General features: G+C 38.6%; 1 protein-coding gene across 1 annotated transcript in view; it reads left to right on the forward strand.

The window, feature by feature from the left end:
- Nucleotides 1-25,514, forward strand: part of SULF1 (sulfatase 1) — a 66,898-nt gene that overhangs the window by 21,745 nt on the left and 19,639 nt on the right. Inside the window, 5 exon segments of the mRNA XM_085221234.1 lie at nucleotides 8,816-8,965; nucleotides 10,331-10,506; nucleotides 11,289-11,417; nucleotides 11,681-11,737; nucleotides 12,717-12,846. Of these exon segments, the coding sequence (XP_085077360.1) occupies nucleotides 8,816-8,965; nucleotides 10,331-10,506; nucleotides 11,289-11,417; nucleotides 11,681-11,737; nucleotides 12,717-12,846 (642 nt within the window).

Genomic DNA, 25,514 nt, shown 5'->3' on the forward strand with positions numbered 1-25,514 from the left:
GTGTTTTCAGCCTGCTTTTTTATAACTTCTCCCGGTCTCCAAAAGTTTAGCGACCTCTCCACTTTATTAGAAGTCACACATCACCTCAAAAGATGAACTAAAGGTCCTAGCTGTGTTTTCTCAGACTTAGTCTCATCTGAGTACCTGTTTAAATTGCCTTTTATTTGCGTGGACTCCTGGAGGCTAGATATGTTTTCTGCTGGGCTATTTGTGAAACAGCCCAAAATATGAGAATCAGCTGTGCTTCTTGTTATCTTCTTCTGTTGCTGGTTTCTCGGCAGCCTTCTTGCAAAGAATTTCTTTTCTAGCAACCTCAAGAGAGACTTGGCTGGATTGCTTTTTGTTTCTTATAGCACTGACTGGCAGCGTGTTAGAGTTCAGTCTGCAGCCCAAGAAATGAGACAAATCAAAGGCAAAAGGCTAATTTGCGTGGCTAAAGATACCAAATAATTGTTTTTTCTGCCAAAAACATTAGCAATATGCTCTGACTAAAAGATGTAAGAAGTTCATACAGACATACTCAGTGCTCCCTGTGAAAACAACAGGAGAACAATAAAATCCTTCCTGCCAAGGTTTGTGTAATTTGAACGTTTAACCCTTGGGTTTTCTTCCTTGGTGGTCAAGTACCATTTGCATCTCTTTTTTTTTTTCTCTTTTTTTTTTTTCCTGACCTTGGGTGACAGCCATCTGACCTTGGATTTTGTTTTTAAAAATGTAGTTGCTATATCATGTTACTGTAACGCCTACCTCCAACAAAGAAGGGAAACCAGGTCAAAAGCTGCTTGCTGGCTTTACAAACTGAGATGGAAGGTTATACCTACAAACCAAGAATTAAGATAGCCTGACAACCACATGTGAGAGGAAGTTTTTCTTAAAAGAACAGTAACTGAAGTAGGCCCTTATATTATTTGACATTTCTTTGCTCATGAAGCGCCTATCATTTGATTGAACTATTGCCTTTATAAATTAAAACCAAACCAAACAAACAACAGAAAAAAGTTTGGTTAGAAAATGTTTTCCATTTGCACATATGTAGAGGGGAGTGGCTATGGCAGGAAATATTCCAGTTCAGGGAGAATTCTGCCCTTACTGCTGGCGTCTGTTGGTCTCTTTTGCCCATGCAACAGCACTGAGAGAAGAAAATCAAGTATGTGCAACAGAGAATAATGCTATGAACAGAAATAATACGTATGAAAAAAAAGCAAAGCCAAAAGGAAAGGAAGACTTACATAACATCATTGCCTTATAGTCCTATCTCCTCAGTGTAAGCTGCTCACTAGAGTGGCGTACAAAGCCTTACAAGGACAAAAAAAAGTAATGATGTGTGCACTGTTTAAACATTAATTTTAAATGATCCCTGTTAATTCTCATTAGCTCCACTTTAAGATGAAACATAAACTTTATTATACTGGAAGCAACAGGAACTCTCTATTGCTTTTAAGCATTTCTTATCACTCCAAACATCCCGGCTGTACTCACCTTAAAACATTCCTACTTCTGACAGTTAAAAATGTTTCTGAAAGTTTGGCTGCTGGCTGCTGTCTATCGTAATGAGTACATTTTCTGAAAACAAACCATATTAATATATATACTCCAACTATGTGCAGAAATGATTTAGGTGGAAACAACTGGTACCGGAGAAGGTGTGTAAGATGAAAGCAGCGTATAGATTTTTTCTGTGATAACGAACATCGTCTGTTGTGTAGCGAAGTTGCTAGACCTTGGAAATACTCTTGTTAGATGTGATGCTATGACACAGGAGTTGGCTCTCCAGGTATCCCTGGCTGCTATTACAGGGCAGTCTTGTTTCATCACACAACTGAGCAGGAAAGCTCTGGCTCAAAGGATGCTCTAATGAAAGCCTGAATTTCTCTGTTATGCTCAGGGCCTCTGGCACTTTAACTTCCCTTTACCTTGCAGGGTGAACCAGTCTTAGGGGAACTGTGAAGCCAACCTAAGCCATTTATAAGCTGTGAAGTAAACAAACATTAGAAGCAGAAGTCTGCAGGAGACAGATTTACTGAAGAATGTAAAAAATGGAAATCTGAAGCACTGCTTGCAAGCTGGCAGGAGGACTGACAATCATAGTTTTATGATTACCTGCAAGTAATCCTATTGGCAGGCTAAAGGTCTTAGGAAAAGCAGCTTGAAATGCTATCTGGCATGAGACTAGAAGACTTCCCAAGACAATGTGAGAAAAAGCAAATGGAAAAGCTTTCATTGTTCAAATATATGTAGTATGAAAGGTGCTGAAGACACAGGCCTGGTCATAGCAGTACATTTGCAGCAGTGAAGTATAAACAGCAATGCTATTGAACTTCCTGATCCCCAAAACAATCTTAATTGTGAATTTGGAGTATAAAATGGCCACACATTCAAGGCTGCCCTCTTGCTGCCAGGGATGAATCTCAAACATCTGCTAGCTATGACATTTTTTCTTGTGATACGGACACCCACCATAGTGGCCTCATACATTTGCAACAGTAATAAATTTTGACTTGTCAATGTCTATTGTCAGTGATAGCCTTAAGTCTGCTTGGACTGCTGACTTAGAGATAAGTAATCAGAATCATCTCAAACGTCACTGGAAGTATGACTTTAAACATGACTAGAATCATAGAATCATAGAATGGCCTTGGTTGAAAAAGACCACAATGATCATCTAGTTTCAACCCCCCTGCTATGTACAGGGCCAACCAGCCACCAGACCAGGCTGCCCAGAGCCACATCCAGCCTGGCCTCAAATGCCTCCAGGAATGGGGCATCCGCAACCTCCTTGGGCAACCTGTTCCAGTGTGTCACCACTCTGTGTGAAAAACTTCCTCCTAATATCTAACCTAAATCTCCCTTGTCTTAGTTTAAAACCGTTCCCCCTTTTCCTATCAGAAGAAACATTGTGATTTAGAGATGCAGAAAGATTCTAGATGCACAATTAACAGTACCTCTAAGTGATGCTTCCTAAAATAAAAAGGTGTTATGTTTAACGAGTAACATCTTTTTCTACTTTATTCTGAAATTCAGCAGTATGTTACACTAGGAGTGAAATTTTCTCAACTCCCATCCCCATGTATAGAAATATTCTTTGTTTTAAAAGATTCCCCTTTTAAATGCACTCAGAATGGGGAAATTCAACTCCATATTAATATCAACCGTGCCACTGTTCGTAGTTTGTGGACTAATTTTGACAGAACCTAGACTTCCTGCTTTCCAAGAACAATGTCTAAACCCATTCTTCAGGTTTAGGCTTCTTCAGAAGGTCTGCATTCACTGCAAATAAAATATTTGCTTCCTTTGATTGCTTACTGTTTTTTTCTGAAGGAGCATGACTGTTTATACAATGTTTGTAAGTCACATTTTAAAGAGTAATATAGGTGCTAATTTTGTACAGAAGCTACTCATTTTTTACCATCAGTTTTACCATAGGTATTATTTTAAAATGATGTTTACTCCTATTTTTATTAAATGCCAAATGGTCCCGAGGCATATGAGTACTGTGCTATTTTCTTTAACTGGAGGGCTCCCAATCCAAACAGAAAATTAGCCAGGCACTTTGGGATACAGATCCCTGAGAACTCTATGGAAGTATTCACAAGCGGCATTTTTGGATATAATTTTCTTTTGTTGAATAAAAACAAGAGGGAATTAGGAGGTTGTAAATAGAGGCAAACACAGATTTTTAGTATGAGTGATTGAACAAACGTTTCCAGATATTTTTGCTTCTTCCCATATTAGTCCACCTGTAATAGAAGTATATATATAGACATAATTTTTAAGGAAAAAAAAAAATCTTAATTTGTATTTGTGTTGCATTCAATTCTGGGAGGTACTAAAACGTGCTGTACTGAACTGTGTTTCTTTTCCACGTAGACACCACAACTGTGTAAACAGCATTAGCCAAACTGAATCTTCTGTTCTTTTCTGAATATGTAAAACAGCTTTTTGGTACTAACAATTTTCAGAAGGCCTTTCTTGCATTTGTTTTGTTGAAAATCACACAAAAGACCATTCATTTACTAGCAGAAGTTAGTGTGATTCATTTCTGAATGATTGGCTGTGCTAGAATCCCATTTTAATATGTCCTCATATGCAAGCATCCACTATTTTATTTCTTGCATAACCTGAAGTTATTGAGGTACCCTTGAAATGGCTAGGACACTTTTTCTATTTTGAACTTACAAGCGTAGTAAATGGGTTGTCAGTAAGAGTAATTAGGAGGTGTGAAAGAAAATCCTGATTGTTCATGAAACTGAATGCTTTTTAGACTTCTGGCATTCAGACCACAAAGCTGAATGTCAATGTAATTATTTCTCCCCCAACGTAACTTCAGATATCTACTTGAACTGATGCTTATAGATAAATAAATGGTAGATTTCATAATGAAACTTTCTTCAAATAAAGAAGTGCACTAGTGGTTATAAATATTCATTCCTTCCATAACCTGTAGAACATGTTATCACCCTTTGCATCCTACTGCAGTCTAACAGGTAGTAGATAGAGACTGAATGCAGTTACCATGATGTGGCATTAATAAAACAATATACATCAATGCAGAAATATGAAGTGCTTACAGAACTCAAATGACAGAAGTCATCCCTTTTCTGAAGAGATGGTAATCTAATGCTAGAGAAGGCTAATTCTAGTTTACAATTTTGCTTTTTTGCAGATGTATACATCAAATGGGATGATTTCTCTGTTTATTTATTCACATAAGTAAATGATCACGAGGTCTCAGGGTGAATTGTTTTTCTCATTCTGAGAAAGTCCTTATGAGAAGGGACCTGACTGGTTTCAATATTTGTTTCTGTTAAGCTTTTGGGATTTTTTTGTTGGTTAAATTAGCAGTTTAAGTTTGAAATCTTACGAATCTGACATCTTCCACTGTTCTGCACGCTGCCAGAACAGATCTGTCATGGAGAGCCAAAAAATCTCTGTGTAGTAAGTTGTGCAGTATGAGTGAACATAAGTGAACCGTCTAGATTAGGCCAGGCTACTGTAGCCCATGTGAGGGGTAAATACTGTACCTTTTTAATTCAGTAATTCAATCTTTACCCTTTCTATGGGTTTAATATTCATTTAGTATATTGTAGGTCATTTTGAACTGACTTACATGAAGGAGTGCACTTTTTCATGTTATGTGTTTTTATGACATGTAAAATGAACTCTCACCCGCATTTCTTGGGCACACACTCAAAAGTTAAAGAAGTGCTTTTCTATTTGCTGATCTACTGGCAAGAATGACCTTGAAATCAGACACTGCACCAAAGCAGTATAGCACCAAAGGCTGACAGGCAGATGAGTGGCAGCTCCTTGACAGACTTGGAGGCCATGGAGAAGCTGAAAATAATGAAGGTACCTAGCACAGTCTTCTGGTCATGGATCAACAAATGGGCTCAAGATAAGATAGCCTCCATGACCAACAAACAGCAGTAGAAGACATGGCAGATGCTTTCAACCAGATATTCCCAGTACTGAAGAGAGCCAAATAAATGCAGATGTATGTGCTACTTTACAACAGTACTTATCAGTACAGAGCAAAGCCTTTCCCAAAAATGGAAGAGTAGAAAGTTTCCCATGATCACTTTCAAAGGCTTCTAACAGCCGAACTTTTAGCTGATATCACCAACAGCTTCAGGAAAAAAATGTTACGATAAACAGTTATCACTGACACAGAAGGGGTCTGTCTGTTTGGAAAGGTTCTCAGAAACAAGCAGTGTTCTCCCCAGAATTCATTTCTGTTTGTTTTAGGGGGAGAAAAAAAAAAAAGGTTGACAAATCAGAGGGTGTCAGATCTGACACCTGTCAAGAAGTGCCGTTCAGATGGACTTCTGTATGGTACAAAACCCAAGGATGTGCAAGGAATGCAGGCTGGTTATGGGGCTTCTGAGTTCCTTTCTGCATCTTCCCTATTACACTTTCCCCTCCATTTTGGACCCCTATCTCATCTCTCCCCATTGGTTCCCAGCATTAAATAATCCACAGAATGCCCTGCTGCAAGAATTGTTTGGGAGGAAAATTGTGTTTGCTTTCTGCCTACTGCATTTCTCACCCAGAAAATTCAGAATGCATTTGGAAAGTGTCTGTGAAAGGTTTTAACTGCCCTGCTAAACCCCTGAGTGCTGCTTTTAAAGACTATCCATTAAGTGGAGGAGGCTTCTGACAGTAGGCTGGGAACATGAGACTTGAGCCTGCTTCAGCAGCTGGCTCTCCTTCCTGGCACAGCAGCAGGCTGAGCACGGCTCACAGCCACCTCATCCCTCCTCAGCAGGAGCACTCAGGACGGGAGTCTGCTGAGGAAAAAAGAGAGAAAGAAAAGAAAAAAAGCTTCATTTTGCTGGAAAATGCTGATTAATCAGGACTGAGCACTTGAATGGGAAAATATCTCATTTGACAAACTTCCAGAGAAACAGAGAAAACTGCACAGGAAACACTCTTAGTTTCTGTCTTCTTTATCCTTACCTAATACCTGATAGGTGAACAGAGCTCCTAAGACTTGTTTCTTCAAGGTTTAAGGCTCCCTCTGCTACTGTTATGGGCTACTGACAACCTAGGGGGCTGTGCTCTTGGGCTCAAGTTCATTAATTTTGCAGTAGTATAAACATTCCTTTTAAAAATGAGATTTCTGTGAGAAATGCCAAGATTTTGCCTTTCAACCTTGAATAATAAGAATTTCCAGAAGAAAAGAAATTCCGGTTTACAACTGTGTTTGTTCAGTAGGGAGCTAACCTCTCCATACTTCCTAGTCTCAAGGAAGTCTTCACAAATCCTATGATACTATTGCCTCATTCCTGTTCTCACTTGATGCTGGTGGCTAAGTAGATCAGTCAAAATCAGCTCGTCATGCTAGAGATGTATGTATTACTCAGATGCCACCTAAATTCTCAAAGTGGTCTCCATTTAAAGCGTGGAGTTCATTTTTTACTGTACATGATTATCAGTGCATTATGCTGTCCATTCAGTCAATTTTTATGCTCAGAATGTATGTTAAATATACTATAGCAAAAACAGTAAGATCATAGAATCATAGAATTGTTAAGGATAGAAAAGACCTCTAAGATCAAGTCCAATCATCAACCTACTACCATGCCCACTAAATCATTGGTGTCCAACTCCCTAGATTTATGGTTTAGTTGCTCTTTCTTTTTTTCTTTTTTTTTAAATGTTTTAATAATATCTATAAGTAAGTTTTATTACTTACATATATTTAAAGATAATTGCATCCACCATTCCATGTCTGTACAACAGAAAAAAGTGAAAGCTAAATGAAGGCGTGGTGGAAGGCTTTGGTTGTCAGTGTACAATGTTCTGATATTGGTCAGTGCTACCTCTTATGAAAGGACAATAAGCAGCACATAAATATTTCTGTAGGAAAAAAAAAGGCTTTATGTAATGCACAGTGTAAAATTATCACAATGTAAAGACTTATTAACAATGTTTCTGCTATAAACTGAAATTAGAACCATGGGAATCAATTGAAGCTAATAATACAACAGCATTTTTTTATTTGCAATTTACATTTATTTTTCAAAGATAATGCTACAATATACACATTACATACTGCAGTATATTATTAGAAATGCAGAAAAATTAAAACTGAGAAACGTCATCAACAAAAGCAAAGTCTAGATTCTGCAAGTGGTAGAGAAGGAAAATAATCGTACAGAGGTCAAAAAATTACAGGACATAGATTTTGTTTAGTTTCTGTTCACCTTTTAATTGTCTTGTATACTAAAAATGAGAAGACGATTGATGGAGAGCTTCTGTACCATCTACATTTGTATAGCAGTTTTTTTCACATGGTTTTTGATGTGCCTTTTCTTCAGAGGTGATATTTATAGGAAGATACTCCTGACTCTTATTTGCTCTTTTTTAACAATTCACAGGTTTGTGGTTAGAACACCCCTCTTAAACATTCCCTTTAATGTTGGTGCGAACTTTTAAAGCAGTATTATTTGATTGAGTAGAACTCTGTGCCATACTCCTCCTCAGCACTAGCATTGGCAGCAGTATTAGTTCAGTCTTGTTAGTTGATGTTATTCTGGCAATGCACTCTGTTTTGTACATCATTTGGTGTGGGTGGCATTTGCATACCTGCCATATCAAGGGGCATCACTGAGATGTGTCTCAGGTGAGAACCAAGAGTGAGTAATGGAGGCTCAGTGTGGATCTGAAGTCACAAGAACCAACTGCAACTCTGCCTCATCTCAGAGCTGACCTTGCACACTGGCAGCCATCTCTGTGAGGTTATGCTTAGGGTCCTTTCCATGCCTGTATATGCCTCTGGTGATGGAGGGGAAAAAATGAATGGCTTCACAGCATCTTAAAAACTGATAACTGTGGTGTTGCTGTTCTTATCACTGGCTACTGAAATTCTCTATCTCACAGGAAACTGTATTTCTTGCGAGTTTCTTTTAACTTATATGAAGGTAGTTTTCTCACTGGAAGCATCAAGACAATTTACGTTTGTACTAAGCAGAAGTCATCTTGGATTTCTGACTCTTCGTTTTTCTGCTCATCTTTATGGGATGCATCATTTTGATAAATATTACAGATTCTTTTGACAAATATGTCTTTCTATATCCCAGATAATAATGTGGATCTGCTAGCATTCTTAGAGCCTGAAAAAAAAATCTCAGAAGACAAGTAAAGCATTGGAAGCCACTGAAGTGATGTTTGACATTTTCCATTAGGAATACTAGCTACCACATACAATATGTGATTTAACCATTTGTTGACTGTTGCTGTATTAAACAAGTTCCTACTTTCCTGATGTCTTTGATACTGCACAAGTGCTCAGTTCCTTTCTCTTTTCTCCCAGAACCCCAGCTATAACTACGCACCAAACATGGATAAGCACTGGATCATGCAGTACACGGGGCCCATGCTGCCTATCCACATGGAGTTTACAAATGTCTTGCAACGCAAGAGACTTCAGACCCTGATGTCAGTTGATGACTCTATGGAAAGAGTGAGTTCAAAAAACTGCTGTGAATACTTCAGAATCATAGAATGGCTTAGGTTAGAAAGAACCTAAAGACCACCTAGCTTCAACACCTCTTCCATGAGCAGGAACATATTGCTTGTTTACTAAACCATATTGCCTAAAACTCCATCCAGCCTGGCCTTGAACATTTCTAGGGATGCAGCATCCACAACTTCCCTGAGCAACCTGTTCCATTGCCTCATACTACCTTCATAGTAAAGAATGTCCTCCTATCTAATCTAAATCTACACTCTTTCAATTTAGAACTATTATCTCCTATCCTATCACTATATGGCCTGTAAAAAGAAGTTCCTCTCCAGCTTTCTTCTTAGGCCCTATTTTGTCATTCTTACTAGTCAGTAACAAAATTAAGTAAATTCTTTCCTTACCTTTACCAATCACAGCCAGGGGAAGTCCCTGGGATGCAAAGAATTACACTACATATTCCCAGACCAAATTAATTTTGGTTATATTCTTCTCAGTGTAGTGCCAAACTCCTTCCTTGCATCTTTTAATTGTTGAGTGAGTAAGCTGGTGATTTATTTATTTATTTATTTATTTTTTAATAATGGAAAAGTCAGTGGGCTAATATAAAGACTGGTGTAAACAAAAGATGCATCACCTTTCTATTCTCATGGATAGATGCAGGTTAGCACATGATAACTTCACTTCACACAGTCCCTTCGCAGTTAGTCCTTCATCTGAAATTTGGGAATTGGCAAATCCTAGCAACTCAGGTGACAGTCTGCTCATGTTTGCAGAAGTTACACAATGCAGTGTACTGCTAATTATAGGTAATATGATACATGAACTGTTAGGTGTAGTTTGCATGACTTTTTGTTCAAAATTCAAGCACCATGACCAAAGTTCTTCCCCTAGAGAGATTTCTTCAAACTTTAATAAAAATTTACAGCCTTTTCCCCAGCCCACAACTGTTAGGAATGGGAAAGCTGTAGTCTAACACAGTAAATCAAATCTGAATAACATTTACACTAACGCTGTAGCAGAGCTTTTTTCCCAAGCTGTGTTTCAGTATACATTCGCTTTGGACACACTAATGCAACTACATTAGTAGTACCATATTTTGGTATTGTAATTGTCTGGGTTTCCTCTCTTTCCTCAGAGCAAACTCCCCTCTGTGAAATGTGAAGTTGAACTTCTAAGGTGAATGTTTTCATCAGCACAGTAGAGACAAGATGTAAAAATGCCCATTCCCAAAATGTCAGTTTCAGTAATTTCATTGATGCCTGCTTGATTCTTTGATTCTAAAATCGTAAAATAATTGTTTTGCATGATTATGCAGAAATCACATTTTGCCATGTTTAAAGTTTTCCCTGTGCTCTATTTCAGTTATACCAAATGCTTGCAGAAATGGGAGAGCTGGAGAATACCTACATTATTTACACTGCTGACCATGGTTACCATATTGGGCAGTTTGGACTGGTCAAGGGGAAGTCAATGCCATATGACTTTGATATTCGAGTTCCTTTCTTTATTCGTGGTCCAAGTGTAGAGCCAGGATCAGTGTATGTTCTCTTATGTCTTTAGTAAAGCTGTTACCTAATACAAATTTTTTCTAAGTACTTGTAATATTATCACTCTGTCTAGCTTCATTTCTTAATGGATGCCCTATGACTGCAGAACAGTGACCCCTAAAAAGAGTAATGTCTTTCACTTTGCATATTATTAATAAGTTATAATGTAGAGGGGAAACTGTATAACCTATAACTGCTGTAAGGATAGGTTTCACTGAATCACAGGGGAAGGGCCCTCAAGAGATCATCAAGTTCAACTCCCCTGCTAAAGCAGGTACCCTACAATAGGTCACACAGGTAGGCATCTAAGTAGGTCTTGAATATCTCCATAGAAGGAGACTCCACAACCTCCTTGGGCAATCTGTTCCAGTGCTCCATCACTCCTACTGTAAAGAAGGAAGGGTTTGCCCTGAAGGTTACCATAAAGGTTTGGGGTTTGCCTTTAAAAAGTAGACACTTAACTTTAGGGTTCACCTTCTGCAGCAGAATAGCTGGCTGGCTGTATGCCCTGCTTGTCAAGCACAAAACTATCACATGGCAGTTGCCCCTCTTCCTTTTATTGTGCTTAGCTTTTTTTTCTAATGATATTCTGCAGTATTGACCCTTACTCTCACAGTTGTAGCCTTTAAAGACGGGTTTCTAAACATAGCTCTTGTGTGGAGCTTTACATCTTCAAAGCCCTGGTAAACATTAATTACCTTTCTAATTCTGAGACAATGCAAAGACTTCCATATTGAACATATGAAACTGTGACCTTTCCTCTTGATTCGCAGAGTGCCTCAGATAGTTCTGAATATTGATCTTGCACCAACAATTCTGGATATTGCAGGACTTGACACACCTCCAGATATGGATGGCAAATCTGTCCTAAAGCTTCTAGACTTGGAGAGACCAGGAAATAGGTGAGTCTCAGGCTTGAGTTTTTTTGCCAGTTCAGGAGAAAACACCTAAGTAAATCAACAACAGAGTGGAAAAAGAGATTCAATGAAAATAAGCTGTGTCGAGCTTGCTACCATATTTTTCTCATTTGAAAGCCCTCTTAAATAGTACATCTATAAAACTGCAGGTATACATAAGCAGAGGGGTGTGCTTCAAAAAATTAATGGTTAACACTAGCAGTGGTGTATATAGGTGTCAGCAGTAAATATTATTATTTTGCTTTCAGGTTTCGAACAAACAAGAAGACCAAAATCTGGCGTGACACATTCCTGGTGGAAAGAGGGTAATTATTAGGGGTGAGAGAGTTTTGGGAGAGCCTGCCTGGTGGGAATACTCTTTTGTTTTCCTTTTCTGCCCTCTCTTCTTTCCCTTTATGGTCAGAGAAGTTGTAAATTTTGCAAGCAAACTTACAGACCTGACTTGTTTCTTCATTTCCTACCACTGGCTGTGCATACTGCTGTGCTGTGAGGTCCCTGCCCCCTAAGAAGTTTGAAAGCATGTTTTTCTGGCAGCTCTCCTAGCCTATACCTCCTCCTTCTTTAACATTGTACTTGTGACCACTTATGTCATCATCTGACTCATTTCTTTCCAATTCTCTGTTTCATATCCAGCTGTGCAATATCCTTTTATCAACTGATTTTGTATTTTGTATTTTCCACCAAAGATTAGAAGCATTCTTCATTTTTGTTCTAGCTAAGAAAAGAATTACATGTAAATAAGATTTATGACTATAAATACTCTTCTCTCTAATACCTCCTTACTCTCTCACCTTGACAATTCCCGTTGTGAAAATTTTCTCTGTTTAAAAAAATTCTCAGCAATTTCCTTGTGATATTTTATGGTTTTTCAGATTATGAAAATCTTGTGTGAGTACTACAAAAAGATGCATATTAGATACACTGTGCTGAATGAGTGTGGAAGCCGCATAGTCTCTTCAGCAGGGGTTTTTAGCTAGATAAATACTGCTTCACAGTATTGTCCTTTGTGAAAAAACATACGTTTATGTGTGAATGGTGCTGAACTGTATCAGTTAAACATATTTCAGTAGTTTTTATTTCTCTTTAGGTAACTTCCAGAGAATCAAGTGAGCCTTTTTTTCACTACATGACTTTTTGTCATCAAAGGTCTCTAGCAGAAATGTGGGGATTTTCTTCCTTTGGAGACATTTAGTATCCAGTTAGCTTTGTTTTTCCAGTTGAGTTCATCATCTCCAGAGTTTGGAAAAATGTATATTAAATTTTCAACTTTTTTTTTTTTTAAAGCAAATTTCTTCGCAAGAAAGAAGAAGCTAATAAAAACACTCAGCAATCTAATCAACTGCCAAAATATGAGAGGGTAAAAGAATTATGCCAACAAGCAAGATACCAGACAGCCTGTGAACAACCAGGACAGGTAAGCGACAGCAATTGTAGTCCTGTATGTGCCACAAGGAAATACATATCAAAACAAATTCAGTAATATGCTTTTTGGATCCTTAGCAATCATCGTGCTTTATTGTTTATCTAAACTCCTTTAATAGAAAGGTCCCTTTCCTTGGAAATATTTACTGTTTAAGATTACTGTAAAGAATCAGACAGTGATTCATATTCAAATGTCACTTCTTCCTGTAGCCTTAATATTTTCAGCATGATGCTTGATGCTGATACACAGATATAAATTTGTACTCACAAAATAAATGGTGTTGTTGCTTGAGTAGTACACCAATACACCAATACCAGCAGCTCTGTAGTGCTTATATGGGAAGTGAACTAAAAGGGAAGGAGAGGGAGCATTGTTTGAAGTAGGTTGTAACTAATATTTTTATCAGTAATCTTTCTGAGGAGATTGAGTACACCCTCAGTAAGTTTGCGGATGACACAAGTTGGAAAGGAGTGCTGATCTGCATGAGAATAGAAAGGCCCTACAGAGGGATCTGGGTAGGTTGGATCTATGCCCCGAGTCCAACTGTAAAACATTCAACAAGGCTAAATGCCTGGTCTTGTACTTGGGTCACAACAACCTAATGCAATGATACAGGCACAGAGAAGAGTGTCTGGAAAGCTGCCCAGCAGAAAAGAACCTGAGTGTGTTAGTTGACAGTCATCTGAATGTGATCCAGCAGTGCGCCCAGGTGGCCAAGAAATCCAGTGACGTCCTGGCTTGTGTCAGAAACTGTGGCCAGCAGAAGTAGGTAAGTGGTTTTGCCACTATATTTGGCACTGGTGAGACTGCACCTTGAGTACTGTGTTCAATTTTGGGCCCCTCACTTCTAGAAAGATATTAAGGTGCTGGAACATGTTCATAGAAGAGCAACAAAGCTGGTGAAGGGACTAGAAAACAAAAAATATGAGGAGCAGCAGAGGGAACTGAGGTTGTTTAATCCAGAAGAGGCTGAGGGGGAGACCTCATTGCTCTCTGCAGCTACCTGAAAGAAGATTGTAGCAAGGGAGGAGTCAGTGCTTTTTCTCAGGTGATAAGTGATAGGATGTGAAATGGCTTCAGGTTGCACCTTGGTAGGTTTAGACTGTATAATTAGGAATAATTTCTTCATGGAAAGAATGAAGAAGGCCTTGGAACAGGGATTGAGACAGGCTGCCCAGGGAAATGATGGAATTCCCAACCCCGGCGGTATTTAAGAGATCATAGAATCATTAAGGTTGGAAAAGACCACTAAGATCATCTAGTCCAACTGTCAGCTCATCACCACTATGCCCACTAACCCATGGCCCTCAGTGTGACATATCTGTGTTTCTTGAACACCTCCACAGACTGTGACTTCACCACTTCCCTGTGCAGTCTGTTCCAATGCTTCAGTACTCTTTCTGAGAAGAAATTTTTCCTAATATCCAACCTGAATGTGTAGATATGGTGTTAAGGGACATGTTTTAGTGGTGGAATTGGTGGTGCTATGTTGATGGTAGGTTGTGATCAGCTTAAGGGTCTTTTCCAACCTAAATAATTCTATGAAATTAAGAAAAAGTGAGTCACACTCCAAATTTTGTTCAGCTGACTCTCAATTAATACTGTATCCATGGCAGTATATGAAGCTGAATTTTCTGGGGAAGAATTAGATGGGATGCCTTCCCACTGACTCCATCTCTGACTACTGCAGGCAGGGTCCATGGGCACCATCACACCCTGCTGTCTTCCCCCCCGTCCCCATCTCTGTACACCTCTCCTGAGGAGTGCAAGGCGATCTCTCCCAGGCAGGCACTCACGCTTTCCCCTCAGATGTTTTCTCAGGCCATTGCAGCCAGCTGTAGGCCTGGCACTGAAATACCGACTTACTGTTTTGAAGGGAGTATAAAGCCTTACTGTGCGGTGTTTGCATCTGCAGCCACCCACGGAGCTTCACCCAGAGCAGGTAGAGCCTTGTAAAAGAAACCCAAAGGCACTCTGGAGAGCCTGTGCACTTACGGACATGTTCCTTCTTCACCTTGCTCTTGTCACTCATTAGAGCGTAGTGTTACGGTAAATCTCCGTTAATCCCAAATTGGATGAGAATATGTTTTGGCTGGCACATCCGTCGTCCATTTCTCTGCCACAGTTCCCACCTCACACATGCTCCTAAAACTCAGACACTTTTAAGGGAGTGTGCACAATATTGCAGTCTCACCCAAGGGCAAAGTTTTCAGGAGTTCAAACACTGCCATTGTAAACAGAGATTAAATCTGAAAAAGTGAATATTTTTTTAAAAACCAGAGTAGATCAGTGGAGTCATTTAGACTGTTAGACGCTAAAATGTTTAGTTTTAAAATACTAAATTTTTTTTTTTTTTTTTTGCAATTTTTTCTTATATTTACTACCTCTTATTGCCAAAATCCAGGTTTGTAATAACTGTTCTTTTCCACATGTGAATAGATGAGATTAAGTGTCCTGACAAGGTAACACAACTGAAGCAGATGGGAGCATTGCCCCTAACCCAGCTCCCAGTCCCCAGTGGCAGACTTGGCTTTATGTCCTGTGCTGGGGACTTGCCTCTGATCCAAAAGCAGGGGAAGGCGTTGAGCTTAGAAAGAGCTGACAAGAGCAGTGATGCTTGATACCAGCTTTCCCACCTACAGGACTTCTAGATGCAGAAGATACCTTGACTTCTCAGAGCCCAGCAGCCAGCCCTTATGGCTGAGTGAAAGACAAGGTCAAAGTGATCTTATGAGAAACTTTCAGACCTAGCCTTTAGTGCATATGAATTATATTCCTAAGGAAAGAGCAAAGTTGTCCCTGATCCTTCTAACATCCTGAAGGCATCCTTCAGGGATACCAGTGTTCAACGCACCTGCGTACAGAGCATCCTGAGATGCATTAGCACATCCTCTCGGTGTCCTCTGGGCTCATTCAATCCATGGTGCACAACCCATGGATCTCACGCCCCATTCACTCCCATTCCAACCTTGTGAAGCCTGGGCAGCTTCTCCTGCAGGGACTGGCTATGCACATTGCTCAAGGGCAAAACAGTGAAGAATAAACTGGATGTGAATCTAAAGAGCAGCAGTGGAATAACATAACCTTCAGTGAGGCATTGCAGTGTGAAATAAGTGTCTGCAAAATTTTTCCACTTAGAAAAATTCTTGAAGAAAATTAAAAGTTAATGGACCAAATGATTTCACGTTAGCCCAGATGGTTTCCATTGTTTAATACTGAGAGATCATCATTTAATAAGTTTCTCCAACAGATATCATCTACTTGTTACACGTCTTGGAAAAGAAAAGGAGGTAATATTTGTTTGTCAAACTTAATTTCAATTAATTTTGTCTTTTGAGGTTACTATTTAATTTCAATTACATAGGTGTATATGTAGAAAAATACCTTAATTTTAATGTATGATAGCTGCTAATACTCCCTACATTTACACTACTCAGTTGCACTTAAAATCATTCAAATTAAAATTACCTTCAAAATATGTGATTGCTGACAAATTTTTAAAGAATGCTATTATTAATCACTGGGAAGTTGCTGCTAAACATCTAGAACTACAAAGAACTAAAAGAACGGTGCAAATTAATGCACTGTCTAGTATATTGAGAGCATGTTCTTCATGTTACCTTTATTCAATATCCAGCTCATTTGAAATAGAGAATGCAGTTGGGAGTTGAAAAATAAAAAATGTTTTTCTTGTTTTAAAATGAGGTGTGATCCTGAGACCTGCTAACTATCACATCTTCAGGAAAACAACTGTTTTAATTTGTTTTCTATTAAATAAGTAACCTGGAATAGTTAAGACACTTTTTAAATGGAAAATTTCAAAATTTCAATTTTCTTTTTTTCAATTTCCAATGTTTACTCAAATGTGGGTGAACAAAAAAAGGAAAAAAAGAGAATACTGAACATCTTTCTAATTTCTGTAATTGCTTCATAATTATGTCTAAAAAAGAGGAAATTTAGGCTATGGAGTACAGTTAGCTGCCAATCAGCAAGGTTTTTGCTTACAAAATAGAGACTGTTTTAATTTCTTTAAGAGAACATAGTTATAAAATGTGCATGTAAAATTCAGTTAAACTGTTTTTATTGTGATTTTTTTTCAGAGATTCATAGATTGGCTCATTTTCATTGTAGACCATCCTCACCTTGCTATTTTTCATAATCCTCTTTCTTGGAGAATGGTTCCCAAAAGTTGTCACATTCTCAAGAGCATAGCAGAAACGTGATGTACCTGACTGCGTAGATATGCTCACTTTTGAGTTATATTCAGCTGGTCATTAACTTGAGCCAACAGTGAATCCTTGCAGAAGGGAGAACCATGCATACAGAGTTACATTAGCAAGAATAGAGCTAACAGGTCATGGGAAATCATCACTTGCCTCTACTCGGTGTGCATTTGGGTTGGGACCTCAGTTAATCTGGATTTCGTCCAGTAGAGGACCCTGGAGATGGTCAGGAGGGGCAGTGGTTTGTTTCGCCAGAGGCAAGGGGGATCTAATTGCTGCCTTCAACTAACTAATAGCTAGTTAGAGAGAAGACGGACCCAGGCACTTCTTGGAAGTGCACAGCATGAGGGCTATAAGCGATGGTCAAGTTGCAGCAAGGGAAATTCTGAGTAGGTGTATGGGAAAAAACGTTACTCTGAGTGAATAAGCACTGGAGTAGGTTGCCCAAAAGGCTGTGGAAGGTCCATCCAGCGATATTTTCAAAACCTAATAAAGTCGTTCCTGCTTTGAGGAGGAGGTTGGACTAAATGACCTCCAGATGTTCCTTCCAGTGATTGCACGTGCTCCAGATCTTTTTTCTTGCTTAATTCCTAGGCTTGAGGATTTTTGTTATCCTTGTCGTCCTCAGTTTCATAACCTGGAAAGTGCTGTAAATTTTGTCTGTCTTGTCAATGAGATATGGGTCACCTGCCATGTTCAGAAACAAATTGGCTTTTGGCTTCTACCCCAACCCAGTTGTTGACCTGTGCTCAGTGACATCGCAGCTGGTCCTGTTCCACGCAGGCCAGAGTCACTCCCACAGCACAGGGAGCAGCAGGAAGATGGGCTCTGCTCAGCTCCGAAGCTTGGGTTGGGGTAAGAGTTTCTTTTGCAGTCTCTGCTTCACATCCCAGAGAGCTCTTCAAGAAATTATGATAGGAACCATGGTTTCCGTCTTAGTTTGTAAGCCAGATTTGTCACCAGGTTATGTGATGTAACTTACTGAGGTCACCTGATTGAGCTCAGTTGTTTTAGCAGTGACTATTGATGGTTTTTGTTGCTTAAATGGTATGCAAGTTCTTTTTTTTTATATTAATACATATTTCCTCTCTCAGTTTTACTTTAATAAGGTACACGTTACAGAAATACCTATTCATCTGCATCATTGTTACCCACACTGTTATTTTAAAATGAGAATCAATCGATGTAAATTTTTAACTAAAATTTTATTAGTTTTCCAGAAGTGAGACCAGAAATAATAGCATGTAACAAAGGTTTCTCTAGATTAATGTGGCCTTATCGTGACACAAATCTCCTCTCAAATTTCCTCTGAAACAAGCTGAGATGAGAATATATGTTAGTTTAGGAGAGTTAGAGGCAAGCTGCTCTTAAATCCTCTGGCAGGTTATTTTTGTTGAACTCGCTCCACCTTCTTAGATCCAAAATCTTATGGATACTTAGCAAATATCAAATAAGAGCATGTTAATGGTGTTTTCATTTATGCTTTTTCTTTCTCTCTTCCCTTACATAAACATGTAATTAGAAAGTTGAGTTAATTCATCAGTATTAATTCTTTTTCTCCAGCAGTCTGAGTCATAGGAATTTTCCTCAGGTATGATTTTGACTTTTGGGACCTAACACTGTTTCCTGGATAGCAGTTGCCTTTTTAGATCTTGTGCTGATATGTCTGTAGTCTCCAGTGCACTACTCAATCCATTATTTATAATCAGTATCAAGTCCATAGCCAAACACTTTTTTTCCTCTTGTAAAAATTACAGAAACCACAACTTTATTGTAAAATTTTCCCAAGAGGGAAAAAAAACAAACAAAAAAAAAACACCCTCCCAAAATGAAGACTGTGAAGCTTTGTGTTTAAAATTTCAGCTTAGATTGCATGACTCAGCAACCAAACTAAGACTCAGGTCTGTTTGTTTTATGGACATACATCTCTGACCATCTGCTCTCCAGTACCTTCCAGTTTGTAAACAGCAAAGGTCTGAAACTTGTAAAGATCTGTAGTCTACTGCCAGCTCAGATGAGCACTGACAGTGGACAGAATGGAAAAATGTGATGTGCTGCACATGTTTGTATGAAATGCATGCCCATGAACCCAAACTCAGCTATAGATCTTATTCCACAGTCACTGACCTTCCTTGTGCTCCCCTTTTTATTCGCCTCAGTATTAGAAATGCGGAATATTGGATGTCTTCCCAGGGAAATGTATCCCTGTGCTGCCCTAAACAAATAATGTTCTGTCTGGAGAATACGCCTGAAGACTGTACAATGAAATTTTAGTTAGATTAAGTCTCAATGTATTTTACAGTCATTTAAGGCTTTACAGGTAGTCACTGGAGACATACTGCTGAATCTAAGCATCAGCTCTGTGGTAAACGTGCAAGATTCTTCTGGCTGTGATCCAAACAACATGTTATATAGTCTATATAGACCTTATTCTTCACATATCCTTCACTATTTAAAAATCTAGCATAAGTACTGAATTTTATTATTCATATTTATATTTATCATGTTATCATATCAATGTTTGGTACGAGCATGTCTGTAATACTGAAGGAATACATGCCATCAATCAGCTTACAGATAATATTGTAAAGGAAATTAGAATGTGGCTTATTAGGTGTAGTCTGGTTTGGCTCAAGTATCTATGTTCTCATAAAATAAATATCACAGACCATACATTTGTAAAGGTCAGCTTTATGACCAGCTGCAGAGTATGAATAAAAACACATAAGCCGGTAAGAGCTGGACAGAAGTGTCAGATGGCTGGCCAGGAACTGACAGCCAGACCCCAAGCACCCACTAAAACCCAACTAAAATTATGATATGGCACATAAACATCACTCATTGATCCTCCTGCTTTCAGAACAACCTCCTGACGATTACAGGAATAGAAAGGCACTGGTCATGAGTGTGCAGGAGTGCATTAACGTATTGCTATTCCATAAGCTGCCTCCTGCCTCATCTTGTTTCTCCATTTTCTATTATATTGCAGCTATTCAAACAGAACTTCTTATAGCATTGCTAAAGCAAGATACTAGGAGCCAAGACAGCGTAGATTAATAAAAGAAAGAAAATAACTTTTTCTTCATAGAATCAATGTTTGTTTGGGTTTAAGGCAGCAACAGCTAATCCCATCAACTTGTTTTACCAGAACATCAGTTCAAGGCCAGCTCTTCTTTTCCCTTTGCACACTGATACCAACTTACCTTGATATCATTCGGAAGACCATCTACACTCAAGCTTAACTGAAAGCATATGTGTTTGGGAACAGTTATGTGTTTAAAACTAAGTATATACTTCAGTCTTTTCACAAACAGCTCTTTCAACTATTGCTCAGTTTAGATCCTGCAGAATCATCTCTCATAGTTGACAGAAACAAGTCTGCTCTTTTGTTGCTCAAGAATTCTTAGGAATTTCATAAGTTATGATGTCCCTTGTTAAAATCTCATCCTGCTTACAACATAGAACCAAAAACGAAGATAAGTTCCTTTATCTCCAAAGAGAATCCTTCAAAGAATGGTGTTTTGTATTTCAGCCTAAATATTTAAGCTTCCTAGTAAACAGACGACTGTTCTTTCCAGATTTGACAGTTTTTCAAATCTAAGTGGTTTGGAATCTGAAGCACCAGTTCTATCCAGATAAAATCCAGAGATATCACAGTCTGGGAAGATCTTCCTTTCACTGTCTTCATCTCTTTCATAGCACAAGTGTGTTTAATGTTTTTGCTGCCATCTTATCGGTGTTCCCTAACAGAAGGACTTCTTGGTAGAATGGCACCCTAAGAAGCAATTTTATGTACCGGAAGCATTTATACAAAAAAACGCCATGTGATTCAGGAATCCTTTTTAACACTTTATATGGTACTCCTTTGTTTCCATACCAAAGTACCCAGTGAAATACAGCATAAATTAAATCCTCTGCAAATTAAATGTGTATGACCCAGGAAGAACCCATTGCTATTGACATTCCTATTTATAGTTGAATGGCTAGATTTATCTTTGAGTGTCGTCGACACGCTTGCACCTGGCAGTAGACATTTATTGAATAACAACAGAAGTCTGTTGATGTTGAACTGCTGCCACAGACAAGATAATGGATTTTGCAGAGAATGCTGTGGAGGTAATGTGTTTGATGTCTTGACCTTAATGCCCACACTTCTAGATCTGACACTGCGTTCCATGCATTTTGTATAAAATTGAAAACTGCTAGAGCCATGATGTTTAAAATCAATCATATCTGGACAACACGAATACAACATTGTATAATCTGGAAACTTACTAAGATATTATCTCATTCTTCTGTTTCTTAAAAACTGTGAGATCGATGGAAATTGGCAAATTTTACATCATTATTTCTGTTATACAATCATTAATTTCTTCATTCTTGTCTACTCCAGTACTGTCCCTGTGTGTTAAACTGAATGTGTTTCTAAGTTGATCCTACACTCTCCCCCTTGTATTACATCAGTTCTTACAGGACAAATTGCTTTTCTATCTGTTGAACATTGCACTTTTCCGGAAGACTTTCTCAGAGAGTAAGCCCATATATAAAAAACTATGTTTGAACGTATTTGGATGTGGGAGTTCCACAAAAAGCAGTCCAATTATGAGGGAATGGCGAAGACAGCAGGATCTGCCCGAATGGGCGGCGTCAGGCCACTTCTAAAATGAGATTTGTATTCTACAAAAAAAGCAGCAATTCCAAATACCCGAACAAATCTGGCACACTATCCTGGTGAAACAGCTGCACTTGCTTGCAATATTCAAACACTGTCTAAATGTGACAACTCAGTCATATTTCCAGGATCACTTAGGAGCCTAGGTCAGAACCAAGATTTATGGCTACGCTGCGAGTATGCACAGAGGACATGGCCTTACACCATAAATGTTTCTCAGTATTCACGTCCAGTTCAATAGAAGTAAACTGCTGCTTATCTGTACTATTTACCACAGCCAGCTAACTACCAAGGCACTTCTCAGCATGTTGCACAAGAGGGACTTTTTGTATGTCACAGAGAAAACAATAACAGGATTCAGTTCTTGTTGCAGCAGCACATCCAAACTCATACTCCTTCACTGATATTGTCACATCAGGTTCCCTGACACTCAGGCAGGTCTGCTTACTGCTAACAGAGGAAAGTGGTACACACGTACAGGTATAACAGCCATGTCTTTTCATCTAAATCCTTTTCCAACTTAAATTGTGTATTTTTAATCAGGGGGAAAAAAAGAAAAATCTGCTCTTGGTGGCATGTTTAAGTTGATGAAAGCTTCCTTTTCCTTCCCTAGGATGAGTAATAATTCTCAAGTCAGTCATTCATTACTGAAATGAAAAAGCATCTGTACAAATATTGTCTCTGTGTTGTGTTTCCGATCACATTTTTCAGAGTTTCATAGCTTTGTGATCAAGTCTAAGGTATTTTACACTGAAGAGTATGCTGCAAATACAGGATAATTACATCTTATCAAGATCCTTAGCTTGCCTACTGTTAAGACACCTTTCATGAATTGTCTAATTAATTTCGCCTCTATATGAAGCAACTCTCTCAAAACTGTGATATCTATTGGCTAAACAATGTTGATTTGAATTCCTGCTTAAGTGGATATTCATAGTGCAGCACAGCACAATGACTCATGCTGTGAGTGAATTTATATTTTTATGCCTGAAGTATGTTCTGTAATGAAGTGAATTTACTTAACTTTAAGGCTGTGGCACAAACTGATATCAGGAAGTTGCAACCCACAGTAGCTATTGAATCATTTGTTGTTGACTTTCTCACGTAACTCTGAGTTGCAAGTGGAACTGTGCCAGCTGCAGTGCAAAGCAAAATGACCTAGTACAAATAATACACTTATAATCAATCCGTTTACTCCACTTTGCCTTTGAAATGACTTTATAAGGGCAAATTTCTAGCCCCAGATGAAAATGTGTAATGCTAATGACATCACCCGAGGCAAAGCTCCTACTGCCATCCTGCTGCAGTCCATATGAGCCTTTCCATCGAGCAGCAGATATCCGTCCTTATGCATTCAAACTTCAGGTTGGGCAGAGATAAAAGGATCTTGAGCTCCCAAAGTGATGTTCTGTTCTTTTGTATCTTTATATCCTCCAAAATGCTGCTGCAATTTGCTTTTCCACCTTTACTTCCGTTCTGAAGATAACTTGAGACAGAAGGAAAGCTGAAGGTGGACAGATGAGGTGGGACAAAATCATTGCTGGGGGGAAGGTGATGAAATGAGAAGAAAGAAGGAAAAGATGAGTCAGTGACAGGAAAAAGGTTAAGTTTCATAACGTGACTGAAAGGATATAACAACTTGTTGCAGTCAAATGGCAGGGCTTTGCTTTTTCTCTCCCAGTAGGGTGGGGTTTTTTTTGCTATGTTTTTCAATTCTGAGTTACTCCTCTTGTCTCTTACTGATAGAACCTAAGTCAGCATGCAGCCAGAAGCAGCGACCATCCCTTTTTCCTGTGGCAGCAGTGAATTTCCAGATCAGCTTGGGTGTTTTGTGGAGCATCAACACAAGAAGGAAAATAAATTTGGGGAAAATAAGAAAACGTGCATAAATTAAAAGTTAATGGAGATGGACATAATTATCTTTTATATGTGGCAATGCTTTAGTTTTATTTTGTTTTGTTTTGTTTTTACAAAGGAAAAATAGAAATTCAGAAACCAAACCTTATACTCCTGGATTTCAAAGAATAGTTTGGTATTCACAATAGGAAGGAAGGTAGGCTGGAAAGGGGCAGCACACCTTTCAAAATCTTTTTTTATATGCATTAATGCATTTTATAGATTTAAAGATGAGCAGAAGGATCATAATGTCATACTGCATAATGCAAGTTCAGTTCATGATTACGCTGGCATGGGCTAGGTTTCAGGAAAGTTAGTCTAAAAATTCCATCTCAGAACTCTGAAGCATCTTTATAATGACACATTTAAAAGTTGAAAAAAAAAAAAGAAAAAAAAAAAGAACTTAATCCCTGTTTTAAACAGAGAACTGTTATTGGCTCGTATTAGACACAGAGTGTCTTGTTTCAGCGTTAGTCATAATACTCTTAAAAATGATCTAAATGGCTATTGAAGCCACTCTTAGAACTTCTTGCTATAATTAATGTTAGACAAAGAAAATACTTATTTTACTTTCAAATGGTGCTTTTGAGACTCATTAAGAACTGGTGCTGTATGTTTATAAATGTAACATACTCAAAAAACACAGGAACTATAACAGTGCAGTCACTTCTTATCCTGTAGCAAGTTTGTCTTTTTGAGATAGGAGATTGCACTTGCTGTTGCAGAATAAAGTCTTGAAAAGTGCTACAGCTCTCAGACACCCTTGCTTGTAGAAAGTGCCCTTGTCACTTGTCGGTGTAGGTTTATTCTGAAAGTCTGGGCCTGAGTCTAATTCCTCAGACGGCAGTCAGACGGGTGCAGGCCCATTTAAACACGGTTTGGTGTTCTGCGATCAAAGGCACGCTGAACCACAAGCAAGCCTTCTCAGTTTGGGATCCATCTTTTAGCTCAGACTGCACTCAGCCAAAGTGTGCTGTCACAGGGCTGTGGGTCAGAGCCAATATTTCAGTGTTTAATTGAGAAATACTTCTGCCATTAAAAGCACCACAGAAAGCCCCCAAACAGTTATATGAGTGAAGGTACTGTAAGTATATGCTTGATAATTAATTTTACCTCTCCTCCTTCCTATTCTTTGAAGTGACTGCTATGTGTAAGTCAGAAGTTGTTTTCTATTGTGTGCAACCACGTCAACTCACTCCTCGGGTTATCAGGTCAGCAAATCTACCTGAGGCTGTTTTCTTTCTTCATTCCTGTCAGCTTGACAGCACTACCAAAAGAGTCCAGAGCAATCATTAGCTAATGGAAGTGACTTACTGAAATGTGTCTGCTCTGATATTAGTGTTCATTTCAAAAACAGAGTTGGGAACTGCATTAAGACCAGCATCTATCTGTCTTGCTATTATTAATGAGGAAAGAAAAACCTAAGGCTGTCCATTCATGGGAACCAAAAAAAGACACTGTATAGCATAGGTTGTAAAACCTTTTGGTTTGCATGGGCCACACTGAGTGAAGAGGAATTGTCTTGGCCACATGTATATAGGTTGCTCTGAAAGTAATGCCTCCTATTTATTTCAATGGAAACTACAACAGATATGATGAGCACAGTAACGTTGATTGAGCAAATTCTTAGCTATAAAACATTATTTTTCAACATAACCACCACCACTACCTATGCAGCTTCACCAGCAAAGAACGAGAGCCTGTAAAAATCTGAACAAGTGGAGGTGGTTTCTGTTGCTGTTGCAACCCTATGCAGCCAAACTTAATGACTTTGTATGCAGTCTCGTTGTTGTGGCTTTGTAAATGAACAAAGCTCACTTTGTTCACAGAGTAGTAGTTGTATTATAAGTAAATATAGCTATTTCTAG

The sequence above is a fragment of the Meleagris gallopavo genome, chromosome 3 (genome assembly GCF_905368555.1).
Source record: "Meleagris gallopavo chromosome 3, MGAL_WU_HG_1.1, whole genome shotgun sequence".
NCBI lineage: Eukaryota > Metazoa > Chordata > Aves > Galliformes > Phasianidae > Meleagris > Meleagris gallopavo.